Source organism: Hippocampus bargibanti, linkage group LG16, assembly GCF_051943395.1.
Source record: "Hippocampus bargibanti isolate YZ-2025 linkage group LG16, ASM5194339v1, whole genome shotgun sequence".
NCBI classification, from domain to species: domain Eukaryota; kingdom Metazoa; phylum Chordata; class Actinopteri; order Syngnathiformes; family Syngnathidae; genus Hippocampus; species Hippocampus bargibanti.
In genome coordinates, this window is record NC_142749.1 from 18,455,362 (window position 1) to 18,469,951 (window position 14,590).

The 14,590-nt window shown below is 44.7% G+C and overlaps 2 protein-coding genes across 3 annotated transcripts; both read right to left on the minus strand.

Annotated features, from left to right (window-relative positions):
* Window positions 1-21: 21 nt before the first annotated feature.
* ddx46 (DEAD-box helicase 46) lies at window positions 22-10,838 on the minus strand. Of its 2 annotated transcripts, none has more exons than XM_089017084.1 (23): window positions 10,723-10,838; window positions 10,297-10,467; window positions 9,432-9,554; window positions 9,263-9,350; window positions 8,665-8,836; window positions 8,340-8,599; window positions 7,961-8,068; window positions 7,345-7,510; window positions 7,160-7,280; window positions 6,905-7,080; window positions 5,731-5,852; window positions 5,584-5,662; window positions 4,291-4,373; window positions 4,039-4,203; window positions 3,283-3,445; window positions 3,021-3,214; window positions 2,822-2,959; window positions 1,921-2,070; window positions 1,618-1,839; window positions 1,323-1,541; window positions 1,097-1,241; window positions 952-1,025; window positions 22-234 (listed from the first exon to the last, which is right to left on the minus strand). In XM_089017084.1, exons 1-23 carry the CDS (start codon window positions 10,737-10,739, stop codon window positions 187-189), a joined length of 3,204 nt encoding a protein of 1,067 aa, XP_088873210.1. In that variant the 5' UTR covers window positions 10,740-10,838; the 3' UTR covers window positions 22-186. The 2 variants fall into 2 exon arrangements, with proteins under 2 accessions (XP_088873210.1, XP_088873209.1); XM_089017083.1 differs by having other exon boundaries at window positions 10,711-10,818.
* A 212-nt stretch (window positions 10,839-11,050) lies between these two features.
* camlg (calcium modulating ligand) lies at window positions 11,051-14,053 on the minus strand. The gene is made up of 4 exons (XM_089017066.1): window positions 13,735-14,053; window positions 12,349-12,779; window positions 12,199-12,264; window positions 11,051-11,988 (listed from the first exon to the last, which is right to left on the minus strand). Exons 1-4 carry the CDS (start codon window positions 13,901-13,903, stop codon window positions 11,788-11,790), a joined length of 867 nt encoding a protein of 288 aa, XP_088873192.1. The 5' UTR covers window positions 13,904-14,053; the 3' UTR covers window positions 11,051-11,787.
* Window positions 14,054-14,590: the final 537 nt, after the last annotated feature.

Here is a 14,590-nt window from a genome sequence, read left to right on the forward strand (position 1 = left end):
AGGGGTTAAAATATTAAAATGATTTGGTTTTTTTTTAATACCAAAAAAAAAAAATAATAATGAAAATGTTTATTGATGACTTGTGGATTTGGAGCTAGGAGGTATTTCCATGTATCATTATCACCAATGAATCAGCTGTGAAGAAAGCATTATGTATTTAAAAACAAAAACAGACAAAATATTCTTTTACAAGACTTTGTATCGTCCTTTGCTGGTGGGCTGGTAGGAGTTTTGCTGCAAAAAAAGGAAAATATTTCAGAATGAGTCCATGTTTGATGTAAATCGCAATATTTGCCGCTAACTCATTCACTGCCATTCATGAATTTATGAGGGAATTGAAAATATGACGTCGAGCGCCATTCCCGAACGCGTTCGGGTTGTTTTTTTCCCTCTTCATCCTTGGGTGCCGATAAAGCGCTGGCCAGACCTCTGGCAATGTTTTTGCCTTTCCACAAGGGGGCAGTATTTCCCTTTTTTCTCATGTTAGCGATTTGTTCCGGCTTTAGCTATTGTTGAAGCGCTATATAAACCAATGTGTATGTATTGTATTGTATTTTGAACAGCCGCCCCCATTTCAAGCTGAGATACTAAGAATACCAATAATACTAATACTACTACTACTACTAATACAAATAATAATAATAATCCATTTAATTTCAGCTGTTGTTAAAGCGCGATATAAATTGCCATGTATGTATTGCATTGTATTTAGTACATCCGCCCCCATTTCAAGCTCAAATAACTCCAGACCCACATTATTTAGGAATTAACTCTTTTTTTTTTTCGATGAAAGAAGAGAGTCTAAAGTTTCTAACGCTGTTTATGTAGCGAACAAACCCCATTTTCTGTGGGTCCTGCAATTTGAGTGACAGTGAGAAAAAGCCCAGGCACTGGAGTGGACACCTTTTTTGGCACATCGTCTGGCAGTGAATGAGCTAACGTGCTACTTACTAATCTGATGAGTTCTTCCTTGATGAGACGTGTGATCTCCGTTTTGGCTTTGGTCACCGCCAGTTCGTTTGCGCCTAGAAAGGAAGACGCCATTCAGGTGACATGACGAAAAAAATCCATACAAATACAAATCTTTGTGGCGTACTTTCGATAGCCAAGTAGATCTTGCGCTCGCCCTCCTTGGGCTCCTTGCCCGGAGGGAAGTAAGTCCCCCTGATGGTAATGGCGGCCTCCGAGTACTCGCCGATCCTCTGCAGGGCTTCCTTGGACGTCACCTTCCACCTGGCCGTCTGCGCAAAACAAACAAACAAAACAACGCATTTTGCTGGAATCCATCGATGAGAAGATATCAAAAAGGAGGCCTGACGGACCTGCGGGAAGTCGTTGATCTCCAGCTCCTCCTCGTAGCGCTTGACGGTCTCGGACTGCTCGGCCGCCTGCCGTTCCTCCTCCAGCTTCTCCACCGGCGTGTAGTTGAGCTTGGCGTTGATCTTCTCCGCCAGCTGCTCGGCGATGGTCTTGGCCGACACCGACGGCGTCATGATGGTGCCGCCGCGCAGGATGGCGTTGGTGGCCTGTTGCATCACGTCCTGGATCGGGGTCGGCTCGGGGGTTTAGGCCACAAAAAACAAAACCCCAAAAACATTCCAACGGATGACCCAAAACCTGAGCTTCTGCTCCCAAGTTCTTCTGGGCGTTGATCTTGAGCGCCAGCCGCTTGGCCATCTCCAGTTTCTGGATGTTCCCGGCAGACGTGGGTCCGAGTCCGGCCAGCCCGCTCAGGGTGGCCCCCGAACCGCCTCCCGAGCCGGCCGCCGACGCCCCGGGAGCCATCAGATCCTTCACGCGCTTCTTGGAGTTGAACATGCTCTCGATCTGCTCCTCAATCTGAAAAAAGTGGAGGTGTTTTGGTGTTGTTGTTGTTGTTGTTTTTTTTTTTTTTGGGGGGGGGGGGGGGTGTTCCCTCACATCCAGAGCGCCGTCCTCATCGTCGGAATCCTGCAGGCCCAACGCCGCCTTCTGCAGCTTCTTCCTCTCGTTGGCCAAGGCGTGCTCCGTCTCGTCGAACTTGAAGCCTTTGCCCGAGAAGCCGCTGCTGCTCTTGATGGACTTGCCCTCCTGACAAAACAAACAAACAAATCAAATGAAATCAAATCAACTGTCAAACTTTGGTTTTCAAACATTACAGTTCTCGACCCAAAATTTCATGTTTTTTACGTCTTGGTTTTCAACCAAAAATTGGTTATCAAAAAAAAAAAACGAGCACACTTGAATGCACCACTCGACTCCCCTCCTTATAAGTAGTCACTTCCTGGTATCGCATGACATTATGACTGACGCATTAGTGTTGTTAAATAAAGTTTTTACAGTCAAACGTTTTTCAAAAATTTCGGTTCGCGACCAATTGGTTTTTTTGGTCTCGGTTTTCAACCGAAAATCGCTTCTTAAAAAAACCAGCGTACCTGAATGCACCACTCCCCTCCACTTCCTTATACGTACATCACTTCCTGGTGTCGCATCTCATTACGACCGGCGCATTAGTGTTGTTAAATAAAGTTTTTACAGTAAAACTTTGGTTTTACAACATCTCAGTTCTCAACCCAAAATGTATGTCTCGTTTTACAACAAAAAAAGCGTTATGGACCAAACTGAGCGCACCTGAATGCACCACTGGATTCCCTTCTGCTTCCTTATATGTCACCTCCTTGTGTTCGATCCCCATTGTGAGCAGGCATGTTTGTATTATTGTATAATATCATTTTTTAAAAGAAAGCAGACATTGATGACATTGACTTTCTGGAAGGGATTATGGTGGAAAACCCAAGCTTTGAGCGCAAATCCATAAAATCTCCCAAATTGAGCCTCTTACCGCCTTCTGTTGATCTTTGAAGGAGGCCCAAAGTTGCTCCAAATCGGCCGGGATGGCAGAACCGGACAGTTCCAAGGCTTTGATGATGTCACCGGCGTATCGGACTTGGTCCTCCGTGATGAAGGTGTAGGCGTAGCCCTGGAATGAGCGTACGTGAAGACCCTCCGCCATCTTTTTATGGATTGATTGGCAAGCGGACCTTGTTGCCGGCCCGTCCCGTGCGCCCGGCCCTGTGCACGTAGTCCTCGTAGTGGTTGGGGCAGTTGTAGTTGACCACCAGGATGAGCTGCTTGACGTCCAGGCCTCGCGCCGCCACCGACGTGGCCACCATCAGGCGGCAGGCGCCGCTCTTGAAGTCGTTGATGATGCTGTCGCGGTCGTACTGGTCGATGCCTGGACGACAAAGCGGCGTGAAAACGAGGAGGAAGGAGGAAGGAGGAAGGGGGCAACTTGAACGCCACCTCCGTGCAGGGACAAGCAGGGGTACGAGGCCTTCATCAGGTCTTTGAGGAGCCCGTCGGCGTGCTCCTGCTTGTCCACAAAGATGATGACCGAGCCCTTTTCCTGATAGTGGCCCAGGATCTCCAGCAGCTTCAGGAACTTCTGGTCCTCCTCGATCACCAGCTGCGCGTCACAAAACGTCAAACAGTCCACTCCGGTGCCAGGGTTTTTGTCATTGTCACTCGAATTCCAGGACCCGCAGAATATTGCTCGCTATTTAACTGGTTATATAGCTAGCTAACTAGCTGGCTATCTACTAGCTATGTAGCTGGCTGTCTAGCTGGCTATTAGCTATCAGCTAGCTAGCTTTCTATGGACTTGAGTGAACGCTGGCGCGTGTGGCTGCCGCTGCTCACCCACAGAAAGAAACTGATCCTGTGCCTGTAAAGTGACCTTGAGAGTTTTGAAAGGCACTTAGAAATCAAATGTATTATTACTATAATACCGTACAATAGCTATCTGGCTGGCTAGCTGTTAGCTATCTATTGGCTTGCTAGCTAGCTAGCTTTCTATCTATTTGTCTTACTATTCTTGTTCTTTTTTTCCCTTCACTATTCTATTTGAGTTATTTTGGGTTGAGCGAACGCTGGCGCATGTGGCTGCCACTGCTCACCCACAGAAAAATTGCTCCTGTAGACTGGAAAGTGACCTTGAGAGTATGAGGAAAGGCGCTTCTAACTGAAATGTGTGATGATGATGATGGTGGTTATTCTTACCACGTGCTGTTCCACGTCGGAGCAGACCACGCTGCGCCCGCCCACCAGGATCTCCAGCGGCTTGACCAGGATCCTCCGAGCCAGAGCCTCCATGGCTCGGGGGAAGGTGGCGGAGAACATCACCGTCTGCCGGTCCGGACGGATGTTGTCCACGATGCGCATAACCTTGGCGGGAAGCAATGGTTAGCTGCTTTTTTGGGATCAAGGCGGCGGGTTGGGGTGGAGGGAGGCCCGTCCGGCGCTGACGCCCACCTGCGGTTCGAAGCCCATGTCGAACATGCGGTCCGCCTCGTCCAGCACCACGTAGGTCGCTCGCCGCAGGTTGGTGACGCGACCTGCGCCGACGGGGACAAACGCGCGTCACATGCAACTCGGCAATCACATCAAAGCTGGTAGAAATAATAGTCAAAAGGAAATAATAAACAGTAAAAAAGAAGAAATAGTCAATAATAAATATTGCTAAATAATAAATAGTAAATATAAAAAACAATATTAGTAAAAAGTAAATATAAAAAAATAATGAACAGTAAAAAGTAAATAAGAAATAAACAATAAAGAGTAAATATAAAAAAACAATAATAGTGAAAAGTAAACAATAAATAAGAAAAAATAAATAGTAAAAAGTAAATAATGAATAGTAAAAAATAATAGTTAATAGTAAATAAAAAAATAAATCATAAATAGCAAGGAGTAAATAATAAATAATATATACAGGAATTGAAAAGTGTTACATGGAGCACCGTTCCCAAATTTTTATTTTTTTTTTGTGGGGGTGCCGATAAAGAGCTGGTCAAACCTCTGGCAATGTTTTTCTCCTTCCACGAGAGGGCAGCATTTGCATTTTGTCCATGTTAGCGCTTTGTTCCAGTTTTAGTTGCTATAAAAATCAATGTATGTATTGTATTTTGTACAGCTGCCCCCACTTCAAGCTCAGATAACTTCAGACCCATATAATTTAGGAATTAACTCTTTTTTTTCTGTTGAAAGAATACCATCTAAGGTTTTTTTTTACGCTGAATTGAATGTTGATGTCATCCTAAAACTCAATATTCTATAGGTCGTGCAATTTGAGTGACAATGACAAAAACGCTGGCACAGGAGTGGACACATTTTTGCACATCATCTGCCAGTCAATGATTCATAATAATAATAATCATAAATTTTATGGGGCGTGGACTACTTTGTCTTTTTTTTTTTTGGGGGGGGGGGGGGGGGGGGTTCAGGTCTTGCGTACCATCTCGGCGAGGGACCTGAAAAAGTCAGAAAAGCGCCTCAAGATAACAAAACAAAGAGAGACGGACGGACGGACGGACGGCGCCCTGCTCGAGCATTATCGAACCTACAAAGAAGGGGAACAACAGAGATTACCTCGCATGTGTGGAAGCCACAAAAACACGGTCAAACCACGGGTGCGCTCACCGTAGTTTTCCTGTCAGTGTCGCACCCGCATTATGGCGACAGATGCATTTTTTTTGGGTTTGTTTAGGGTGTTCAATGATTGGGTGACGGGCGAAAAATATGTGATCAAAACGCGGGTTGACTCACCGCTATTAGCGCCCAACATGTCAATCATTCTTCCCGGCGTGCACACGATGATCTCGGCCCCTCGCTTCAACTCGGCAATCTGGTGATCAAAATGGCGTCGGGCGTTAAACGTCGCCCGTTTTTTTTGGTGTGGACGCGGCCTTTGACCTGCTCGCTGATTCCCGTCCCGCCGTAGACGCAGACCACCCGCAGGCCCAGCGACTTGGAGAACTTTTTGCACTCTTTAGTGATCTGCAGGGCCAATTCCCTTGTCGGCGTCATGATCACGGCTAGGGGGGGCAAACAGAGACACGGCAAGGGTTTTTTTCTACACATGGTTCCATGAGAAACCATTCAAATGAGAATAATCCGTTCCCGGGTCCCCATAAAACATCATTTTCGAGCCTTAAAACGACACAAAATAGACCTTATTGCGTGTTTGCTTCCACCATGACGTCCCTGATCCACTGCTGAAAAGGATGCTTTGATCCTCTCCTCTTTCATCTAGAACTGCTTCATGTCACAATGAGGGTACAGAAAGTGCTGAAGAACGAATGACTCTCTGTGTCTTTTGTTGTCATATTTGTTATTTAGTTTTTTTATGTTTTTTTTTTTTACTTTGTTACATCCGGGTTGAGTGAACGCTGGCGTGTGTGGCTGCCACTGCTCACCCGCAGAAAAAAATATCCTGACTGTAAAGTGTCCTTGAGAGTTTTGAAAGGCGTTTGTAAATGAAATGTATTATTATTAGCTATTTATTAGTTAGCTAGCAAGCTAGCTTTCTATCTATTTGAGTTACTTCCGGGTTGAGTGGACGCTGTGGTTGCTGACCTGCAGAAAAACTTATCGTGTCACTGTAAAGCGTCCTCGAGAGTTTTGAAAGGCGCTTAGAAATGAAATATATTATTATTATTATTATTATTATTCGTTAGCTAGCTATTAGCTGATAGCTATTAGCTCGCTATCTATTTAACTGATCCTGTGACTGTAAGGCGTCCTCGAGAGTTTTGAAAGGCGCTTAGAAATGAAATGTATTATTATTATTTGTTAGCTAGCTATTAGCTGCTAGCTATTAGCTCGCTATCTATCTAACTGATCCTGTGACTGTAAAGTGTCCTTGAGAGTTTTGAAAGGCGCTTAAAAATGAAATGGAATATTATAATGTACCAGTCATAATGAGATGCGACACCAGGAAGTGATGTACATATACGGAAGCGGAGGGGAATGGTGCATTCAGGTGCGCTCGGTTTTTTTGAGAACCGATTTTTGTTTGAAAACCGAGACATAAAAACCCCGTTTCCCATTATTATTATGGTTTGGAGTAAGGGTGGGCGGAGCTTACCGATAGGACCCTCGGCTTCCTCCAGAGGGCTCTGGTCCAGGATGTGCCTGAACATGGGCAGAAGGAAGGCGATGGTTTTGCCGCTGCCCGTCTTGGCGATGCCGATGAGGTCTCGGCCCGACATGATGGCGGGAATGGCCTGCGCCTGGATGGGGGTGGGCTTGTCGTAGCTCTGCCTGGAAGGCCCAGGAGAACAACGTGACCTTTGACATTTATGATGATGATGATGATGATTTTTTGTGGTTGCCGACTGACTTCTTGAGGGCGTTGAGGATCTTCATGGAGACGCCGCACTGCACCCAAGTTTTGATGGGCTTGGGGCAACCTTTCCCCTTCACGTTGATCCCCTCCAGTTCCAAGCGGTACGTGTTGACCTCTGCAACCGATCGCCGTGGCGTCACATTCCAAAAACGGAGGCCGGACGTACGTGTGGTACCAACCCTCGGGGGACATCCTGGCCAGATCGGGAACCTCCACGTAAAAGTTCTTGCGGTAGGGCTCGTACTGGATCTTGCCGTGGTCCACGGGTTCCAGAACTTTCCTCTGTTTGGTCTGAAAGCCCGTCAGCGCCGTCTGAAGGTCCACTTCCTCCTCCTCCGACGAGTACTGCAACGGGAGGGGCGGCGTTAGCCTTTTTGTTAGCTAGCTAGCTAGCTATATGGCTGGCTATTAGTTAAATAGCTAGTTGTCTAGCTGCCAATCTATTGGCTATCTCCTAGCTAGCTTTCTATCTTTTTGAGTTACATCTGGGTTGAGTGTGACTGTTGATGCTCTCCCACAGAAAAACTTTATCCTGTGACTGAAAAGTGACCTTGAGAGTTTTGAAAGGCGCTTAGAAATGAAACGTATTATTAGTAGTATAATAGCTAGCCAGCTATATAGCAAATAGAGAGCTAGCTAGCTTAATAGCAAACAGAGAGCTTATGTTGATATAATGATATTCTTGTTAATTAGCTACTCCATTTGAACCTATTTGATACTCTTTTTTTTTTTATTTTATTTTGATGTATGACTTTGGGGCAAAAATGAGCGGCGGCGAGGGGGATGTTAGCTCACCTCCATGGCGTCCTGGTCGTTCTCCATCAGTTCTCCTTTTTTCTTCTGAGTGTGAGGTCCTTTTTTGGTCTTCACCACCGTCACCACTTTTGTGACGGTTGCTCCCTTCTGTTGAGAACAATTTTTAAATAATAATAATAATAAGAAGAAGAAGAAGAAGAAGAAGAAGAAGAGAAGAAGAAGAAGAAGAAGAAGAAGAAGAAGAAGAAGAAGAAGAAGAAGAAGAAGAAGAAGAATTTTATTATAAGCCAAGTAGGCCCTTCTCAAAACGATCAAATTGAGATTTTTTCATGCATGTTGTCATCATGGACGTTTACTGAAAGTTTGCCCCAAGGCAAAATGGCCGACTTGGCATCAATTGAGGGGACTTTCCACGCACCTTGTCGTTTCCTTTGAGGCCTCCCATGTTGAACTTCTTCACCTCCTGCTTCACCTCCTCCATGTAAGCGTCCAGCGGGTCGATGCCGTCGTCCTCCACGTCGTCGTCCTGCTTCTCGACGGGGGCTTCCGAGTCCTTCTCGTCTTGCTCCATCTTTTCCTCCTGGACTTGGGTTTCTTTGACCTCCGTTTTGCTTTCCGCCTCCTCGTCTTCATCCTCCTCGACCGCCTCCATCGGAACGGACGCGTCCTCGTCATCGTCTACGAGGACGCCGACGTGCGCGTTAGGAAGCGAATGCGATTTTGGTGCGGCGACGCGCGCTCACCGTCGTCGTCTTCCAGGCTCCATTTTTTGCCCTGCTTCATTTCCTCCAGCTCCTTCTTGAGCTCGCCGATGTTCTCGATGGCCTTTTTGCGCTGCTCCTCGCGCCACTTCTCCACACGTTCTTTACGTTTCCTCATCTCCTCCTCCAGCTTGTTCTGGTCAAAGTCTTGTTGCTGTGGAAACACACAAAGCCACTTTCTTTAGAGATTTGATATTTTTTGACATATATGAGCATTTTGGGGATCTATTTGCTGTCTGTTTGCTATCTGGCTGGTTGGCTGGCTTTCTATGTAGCTATCTGTTAGCTAACTATTAGCTAGCTAGCTATCTAACTCATCCCGTGACTGTAAAGTGACCTTGAGCGTTTTGAAAGGCGCTTATAAAGGAAATGTATTATTGTTATTATTATTATTAGCTATCTATTACCTAGCGAGCTAGCTTTCTATCTATTTGAGTTACTTCTGAGGTGAGTGAATGCTAGCGCGCGTGGCTGCCGCTGCTGACCCACAGTTTTGAAAGGCGCTTAGAAATTAAATGTATTATGATTATGATGATTATTTTCTTTGGGACCTCTGGAGCCATTTCTGTCAAAAACTTACATCCTCAACTTTCTCCTCCTCCTTTTCCTCCTTAATTTTCTTCCGGTCGGATACAACGTCGAGGTTTTCTTTCTCTTTGCTCTTTGACCTGCAAAGAAGATCGAGAGAACAAATGAGAACGTAGCAAAAGTGTGCAAATTGCTATTTTTGCTGGTGAAGAAAGGCAGACTTTTCATCCGTTTTCCTGCTCTTGCCGGGGCTGGCCGAGCGCGACCTTCTGGTTCGTCCTCTGCTGCCGGACCTCTTGCGTTCTCGGCTTCTGGACCTCCTCCTTTCCCTGCTTCTGGAACGTCTGCCCAGAAGAACAATCAAGACAATTTGATGTAGGTACGCGACAGTTGGCTATATTCCACCGCCATTGTTTCTGTCCAGTGAAGCGAGCGCGCTCTGTACTCGCAGTTGTATATCATTGCATTTTTGTGGAGTACGTCATCGTTTTTTTGGTGGGATTTTCCAAGTTACGCAGTTTATGATGACGTGTTACACGTTTCCCTCCATGCTGATTCTGGAAATTTCCCAATACAAGAAACGGGGAAAAAAATGGATCAACATTTACGCTCTTTTTGCGTACACTACAGTTTAGAAAGGTGAATAACTTGTATTTTTATAACTCATACAAGTGCTATTTTTCATTGTGTTCTCTGTCCTTGTTTAGAATTTCAAAAGCTTTCCAATGGTACCTTACTGGCTAAGATCTGCCAAAAATTAAGAACGTTGTGAGAGTTTAAACTGTAATAAAGAACTCAGTCACAGATTTTCATTGTTTTAACTGTTTCATTACAGGCAGAAAATCCCCTCATATTTCCAAAATCAAAAAATCCATTATTTCCTTATATTTGTCATTGAACAATATTCTATACATCATTTGAAATCTATTTAAATGCACTTTGATATGGTATTAGAAAATGTGTGATGAATTATGATTGAATACTTTTGTCACATCCCTACTTGATGGAAAAGTTTTCCTGGATTGGATGCGATTGTATTAGGACGGATGATCAATAAAAATGTAAATGTGATTGATTGAGGCTCACCTGGCCCTCTTTCTGTCTCGGGAACGGGAACGAGACCTGCGCCGGTCTCGGCTGCGCGACCTCTCCCTCCGGCTTCGGTCCCGGTCGTCCTTTTTGGAGCGTTTGTCCGGAGAGCGACTCCTCGAGCGGCTGCCGGAGCGCCGCGGAGACGTCGAGCGCTTCCTGTAATGTCTAAAAAAAGGTCAACGCGAGAGTAGATTAAATGGCGAACATGAAACGTTCGTGTGAAAAATGCGAGACTTGGCGGGCATTTTTTTTGCTTGGAGTTGACGGCAAAACAGCGTAGTTAGCATGCTAACGTTCGCTATTCAGATTATCCTTGTAGCGAGCGGCGTGCGACAATTCTAAACAATTTCATAACACAAGATTAAATAAATTAAAATATTTGAAAAGAAGAAAATGAATTTAACATACTCTCGGACGTACCGCGAATCGCGACCCATCGTAAACGTCGTGAAACAATTCCAATGAGTGAGTGAGGCGGCGGCGCCTTGACGGGGGATCGCGGGGTGCTTCCGTTCAAAATCGTTGCGTCATCAAAGTGCGACACATGTTGTGACTATGTGGCACCTTGCTTTGTTAATGTGCCACCTAGTGGTGGGAGGTGTTCTTCTTTATTTACAATTGGGCATGTATGGATTTCGTTAAAATTAACGACAGTATTTCGGATAATATCCTACAATATTCATTCAAATAAACCATTTGATAATTAGTCAACCTATTCAAACAAAACACCGTGTCACAGAAATCGTTTGACTTGAGTTTTAATGCTTGTACTACATCAACACTGAATTATTTCACATTTGTATGTATAAAGATGGGCGGTTAGCGCATTGACCTCACTTTATTCACTTTAAGTTTCATTCACCACTGAAATCACACATAAGTCAGCCCCCCGATTGTGAAACTATACAAAATGTTGACAGAGTATCGGTATTTGCGAGCTATTAGCTATCGATTCGCTAGCTATCAAAATAATAATAATACATTTCATTTATAAGCGCCTTTCAAAACTCTCAAGGACACTTTACAGTCACATGATATTAGCTATCCTTATCCTAGCTATTAGCTATCTATTTGCTAGCTATTAGCTATCCATTCGCATAGCGGGTGCTGAAGTGCAAAGTACAGTACTCCTCCATTCCCCAAAACACCCCCATTTCTTAATTATGGGTTTCACATAAAAAAAATTTTTTTTATTGTATTTAAGATAACACAAACAAATGAAGTGTGTGATAAGTGTCATCGGGCAAGCTGTAAGCTTCCAAGTGTGAGTTGTGGTGTTTTTGTGAGCTAGTATTATTGTTGCAGCAATACAGCTTAAAAAACATCAAAGTACATGCTGAAAAGCAAAAATGTACACAGGCGAGTTCACTAATCGACTATCGATTCTGCACGTTTGTTTGACTTGTTGTCCTGTCTCAATAAAGTGCATCGCTATCTATCTATTCTATCGCTAACTGTCCTTGCCGAAACGCAATCCCGCTTTGTTCAATTCGGTTGATCGGCGTCGGAGCCGAAAAGCAGCAGAACTTGATGAGAGAAGATGAATGTGAAGAAGTAGACGCAGAGGTCAGCGAAGACGTCGCCCATCCGCCGGTACGTGTCCATGAAGCGGTTGATGACCTCGGCGGGGATGCCCGATAGCAGCAGGGCGGCGGTTAGCATGGTGGTTTGCGCTTTCTTCTCCATCTGGAACCGCAAAAGTCAAAATCGTCAACTGTTTTCATTCGCCAGCGTTCACTCAACCCGGAAGTAACTCAAATAGATGGAAAGTTAGCTAGCTAGCCACTAGATAGCCAGCTATTATATAGCTAATATAGCCAGGTAGCCAGCTAATAATAATAATAATAATAATAATAATAATAATAATAATAATAATAATAATAATAATACACCCACCTTTGGAAAGTATTTGGACAAACCCATAAAAGCCAGTTCCAGCGTCAGAAATGGAGCAAATATCGACTAAAATCACAAAAAAGATCAATAAAGCATCACTATGTTGTGACAATGTAAAATAACATCAATCACACACGCGTGACAACTTACCAGATACTTGCAGACAAACACCCGCACAAAAACGGCGAGGAGGACGCTGCACACCAGCCTGAAGACGTCAAAAGGGTCAAAGTCGTCGCCTTCGGCTTGGCCGTCCTGCGCCTGCTTCTCATTGGCCAACTGACCCCTTAGCTTCATAGCATCGTCGAAGCGCGAGAGGTACTGATGGACGCCGGCGGCGGGGGGGTCATCTCCCGCCATTTTCTCCGCCTTGGACTGATGGCGGATCCCTCGCAAGTGGACGTCCGTCGTCAACGTAGCGTCGTCCGAGTCCTTCATTTCTGGGGTGGATCCGCGGGATAGCTTGATTGACTCCGGAAGGAAGGAGGAGGGTCTTGGGGAGGGTTTGGAAGACGACCACGCATCGGTCCGGTCCAGTTCTAGGTGGAAGCGGGGTTCTGCTTGACGCCGGGGTGACCCCACTGCATATAAGTCAGAACAACGCAAAATCCAATAAAATATGCTTTTAACCTATTTCTAATGATTCACTTTATTCACAGAGATGAAGACAAAACAACAAAGTCAAAAGCCAAAGTCAGCTTTATTGTCAAATATGCTAATATACATGACATCAATTTAAAAAAATATGTTTTATGGGGACCTGGGAACGGATTATTCTCATTTTAATGGTTTCCTATGGGAAACTAATATTTGGAAGACACACTTTTCATCCTTACGCACATTTTCTGGGAACCAATTAACTTCGTAAGTCGAGCTATCATTGTATTTGCTATATAGCTGGCTAGCTAGCTACCTAGCTAGCTATCTATTAAAGTCAAAGTCAGCTTTATTGTCAAATATGCGAATATGCATGACATATTAGATGGCTGGCTAGCTACTTAGCTAGCTATCAAATAGCTGTCTAGCTATCTTATTATTTGATATCTATTAGCTAGCTGGCTAGCTTTCTATCTATATGAGTTACTTCCGGGTTGAGTGAACGCTGGCCTGCGTGTGGCTGCCCCTGCTCACCCACAGAAAAACTTATCCCGTGACTGTCAAGTGACAACATACATTGACATTAATTTAATTGGTTTATTTAATATGCTACTATAATATAGTGTTGGTGGGATAATACCCAGATCGAATTCCACATGACAAATGGCGTCGAACATCCGGGTATTTGGTTGGGAAATACCGTCTTCGTTTGTTTTTCATTGTACATCATGAAAAATCGCAAACATATAAAATAAAGCGTTCGTTATGACACAGAGAAGATTATTTATAAAAAACACCACCAACAAGTATGATTAATTACATTTAATTTCAAAATGGCCCGTTCGCTCTTTGTGACGTCACGTTTCCGTCGCCACCTCGGTTTTGGGTAGATGCAGCTATCGCTAACGTAGCAAAATATAAGCCCGTCAATTTACATACCGTTCTTGTCAGCATCGCTCTTGGTGTAGCCTACAATTCTCTTCATCCTATCCTCGGAATTCAGGAGCAGCTTCCTCCGGCGGATCTCGGCTCGTCTCTGCGTCGCCGACAGAGCCGAGTCCGCCGTCGTCGTTCTATTGTCAGCGGCGTGACCCTCCGCAATATCCATATTTTCAAAATAATGAATCCACGTCAATCAAAACGACATAAAACAACCGAAAGACAAATTAGAGTAGAAGAACGTGTGTCGATAACAGAGTGGAGACGATCGGGTTGCTGAATAACAACAACACGGTACGGATCTCCGGTGTCGCGCGGAGACGACGTCACTAATATGAGACAGGCAACGCTCTGAAACGCACGGTACAGTGCTGTACTGTGAAGTGACAAAAAGACGGTCTAATGTTAATTTCATACAGAGAAAAATGTTTTCCCACTGTTAATCTTTGAAATTGACTACTGAAAAACTAATAAGAGTCTCAGAACGTGTGTCGATAACTAAGTGGTTTTTAGACGGTCGGGTTGCTGAATAACAAGACGGTATGGACCTACGATGTCGCGCGGTGATGGCGTCACTGGGAACAGGTGTACAGTACATAAACCCAAAAATGCTTTCCCCACTGCTAATCTTTGAAAATGACTACTAAAAAACTAATCAGAGTATAAGAACATGTGCCGATAACCATGAGGAGACGATCGGGTTGCTGAATAACACGGGATGGACCTCCGATGTCGCGCGGAGATGACGTCACAAACAGATAATTTTCTTTATCAGTCTTTGAAAATGACAACTGTAATGTTCCCCCCCCCCATTTTTTAGGTATTTAAAGATGGAAGTCACGACAATACACGGCTA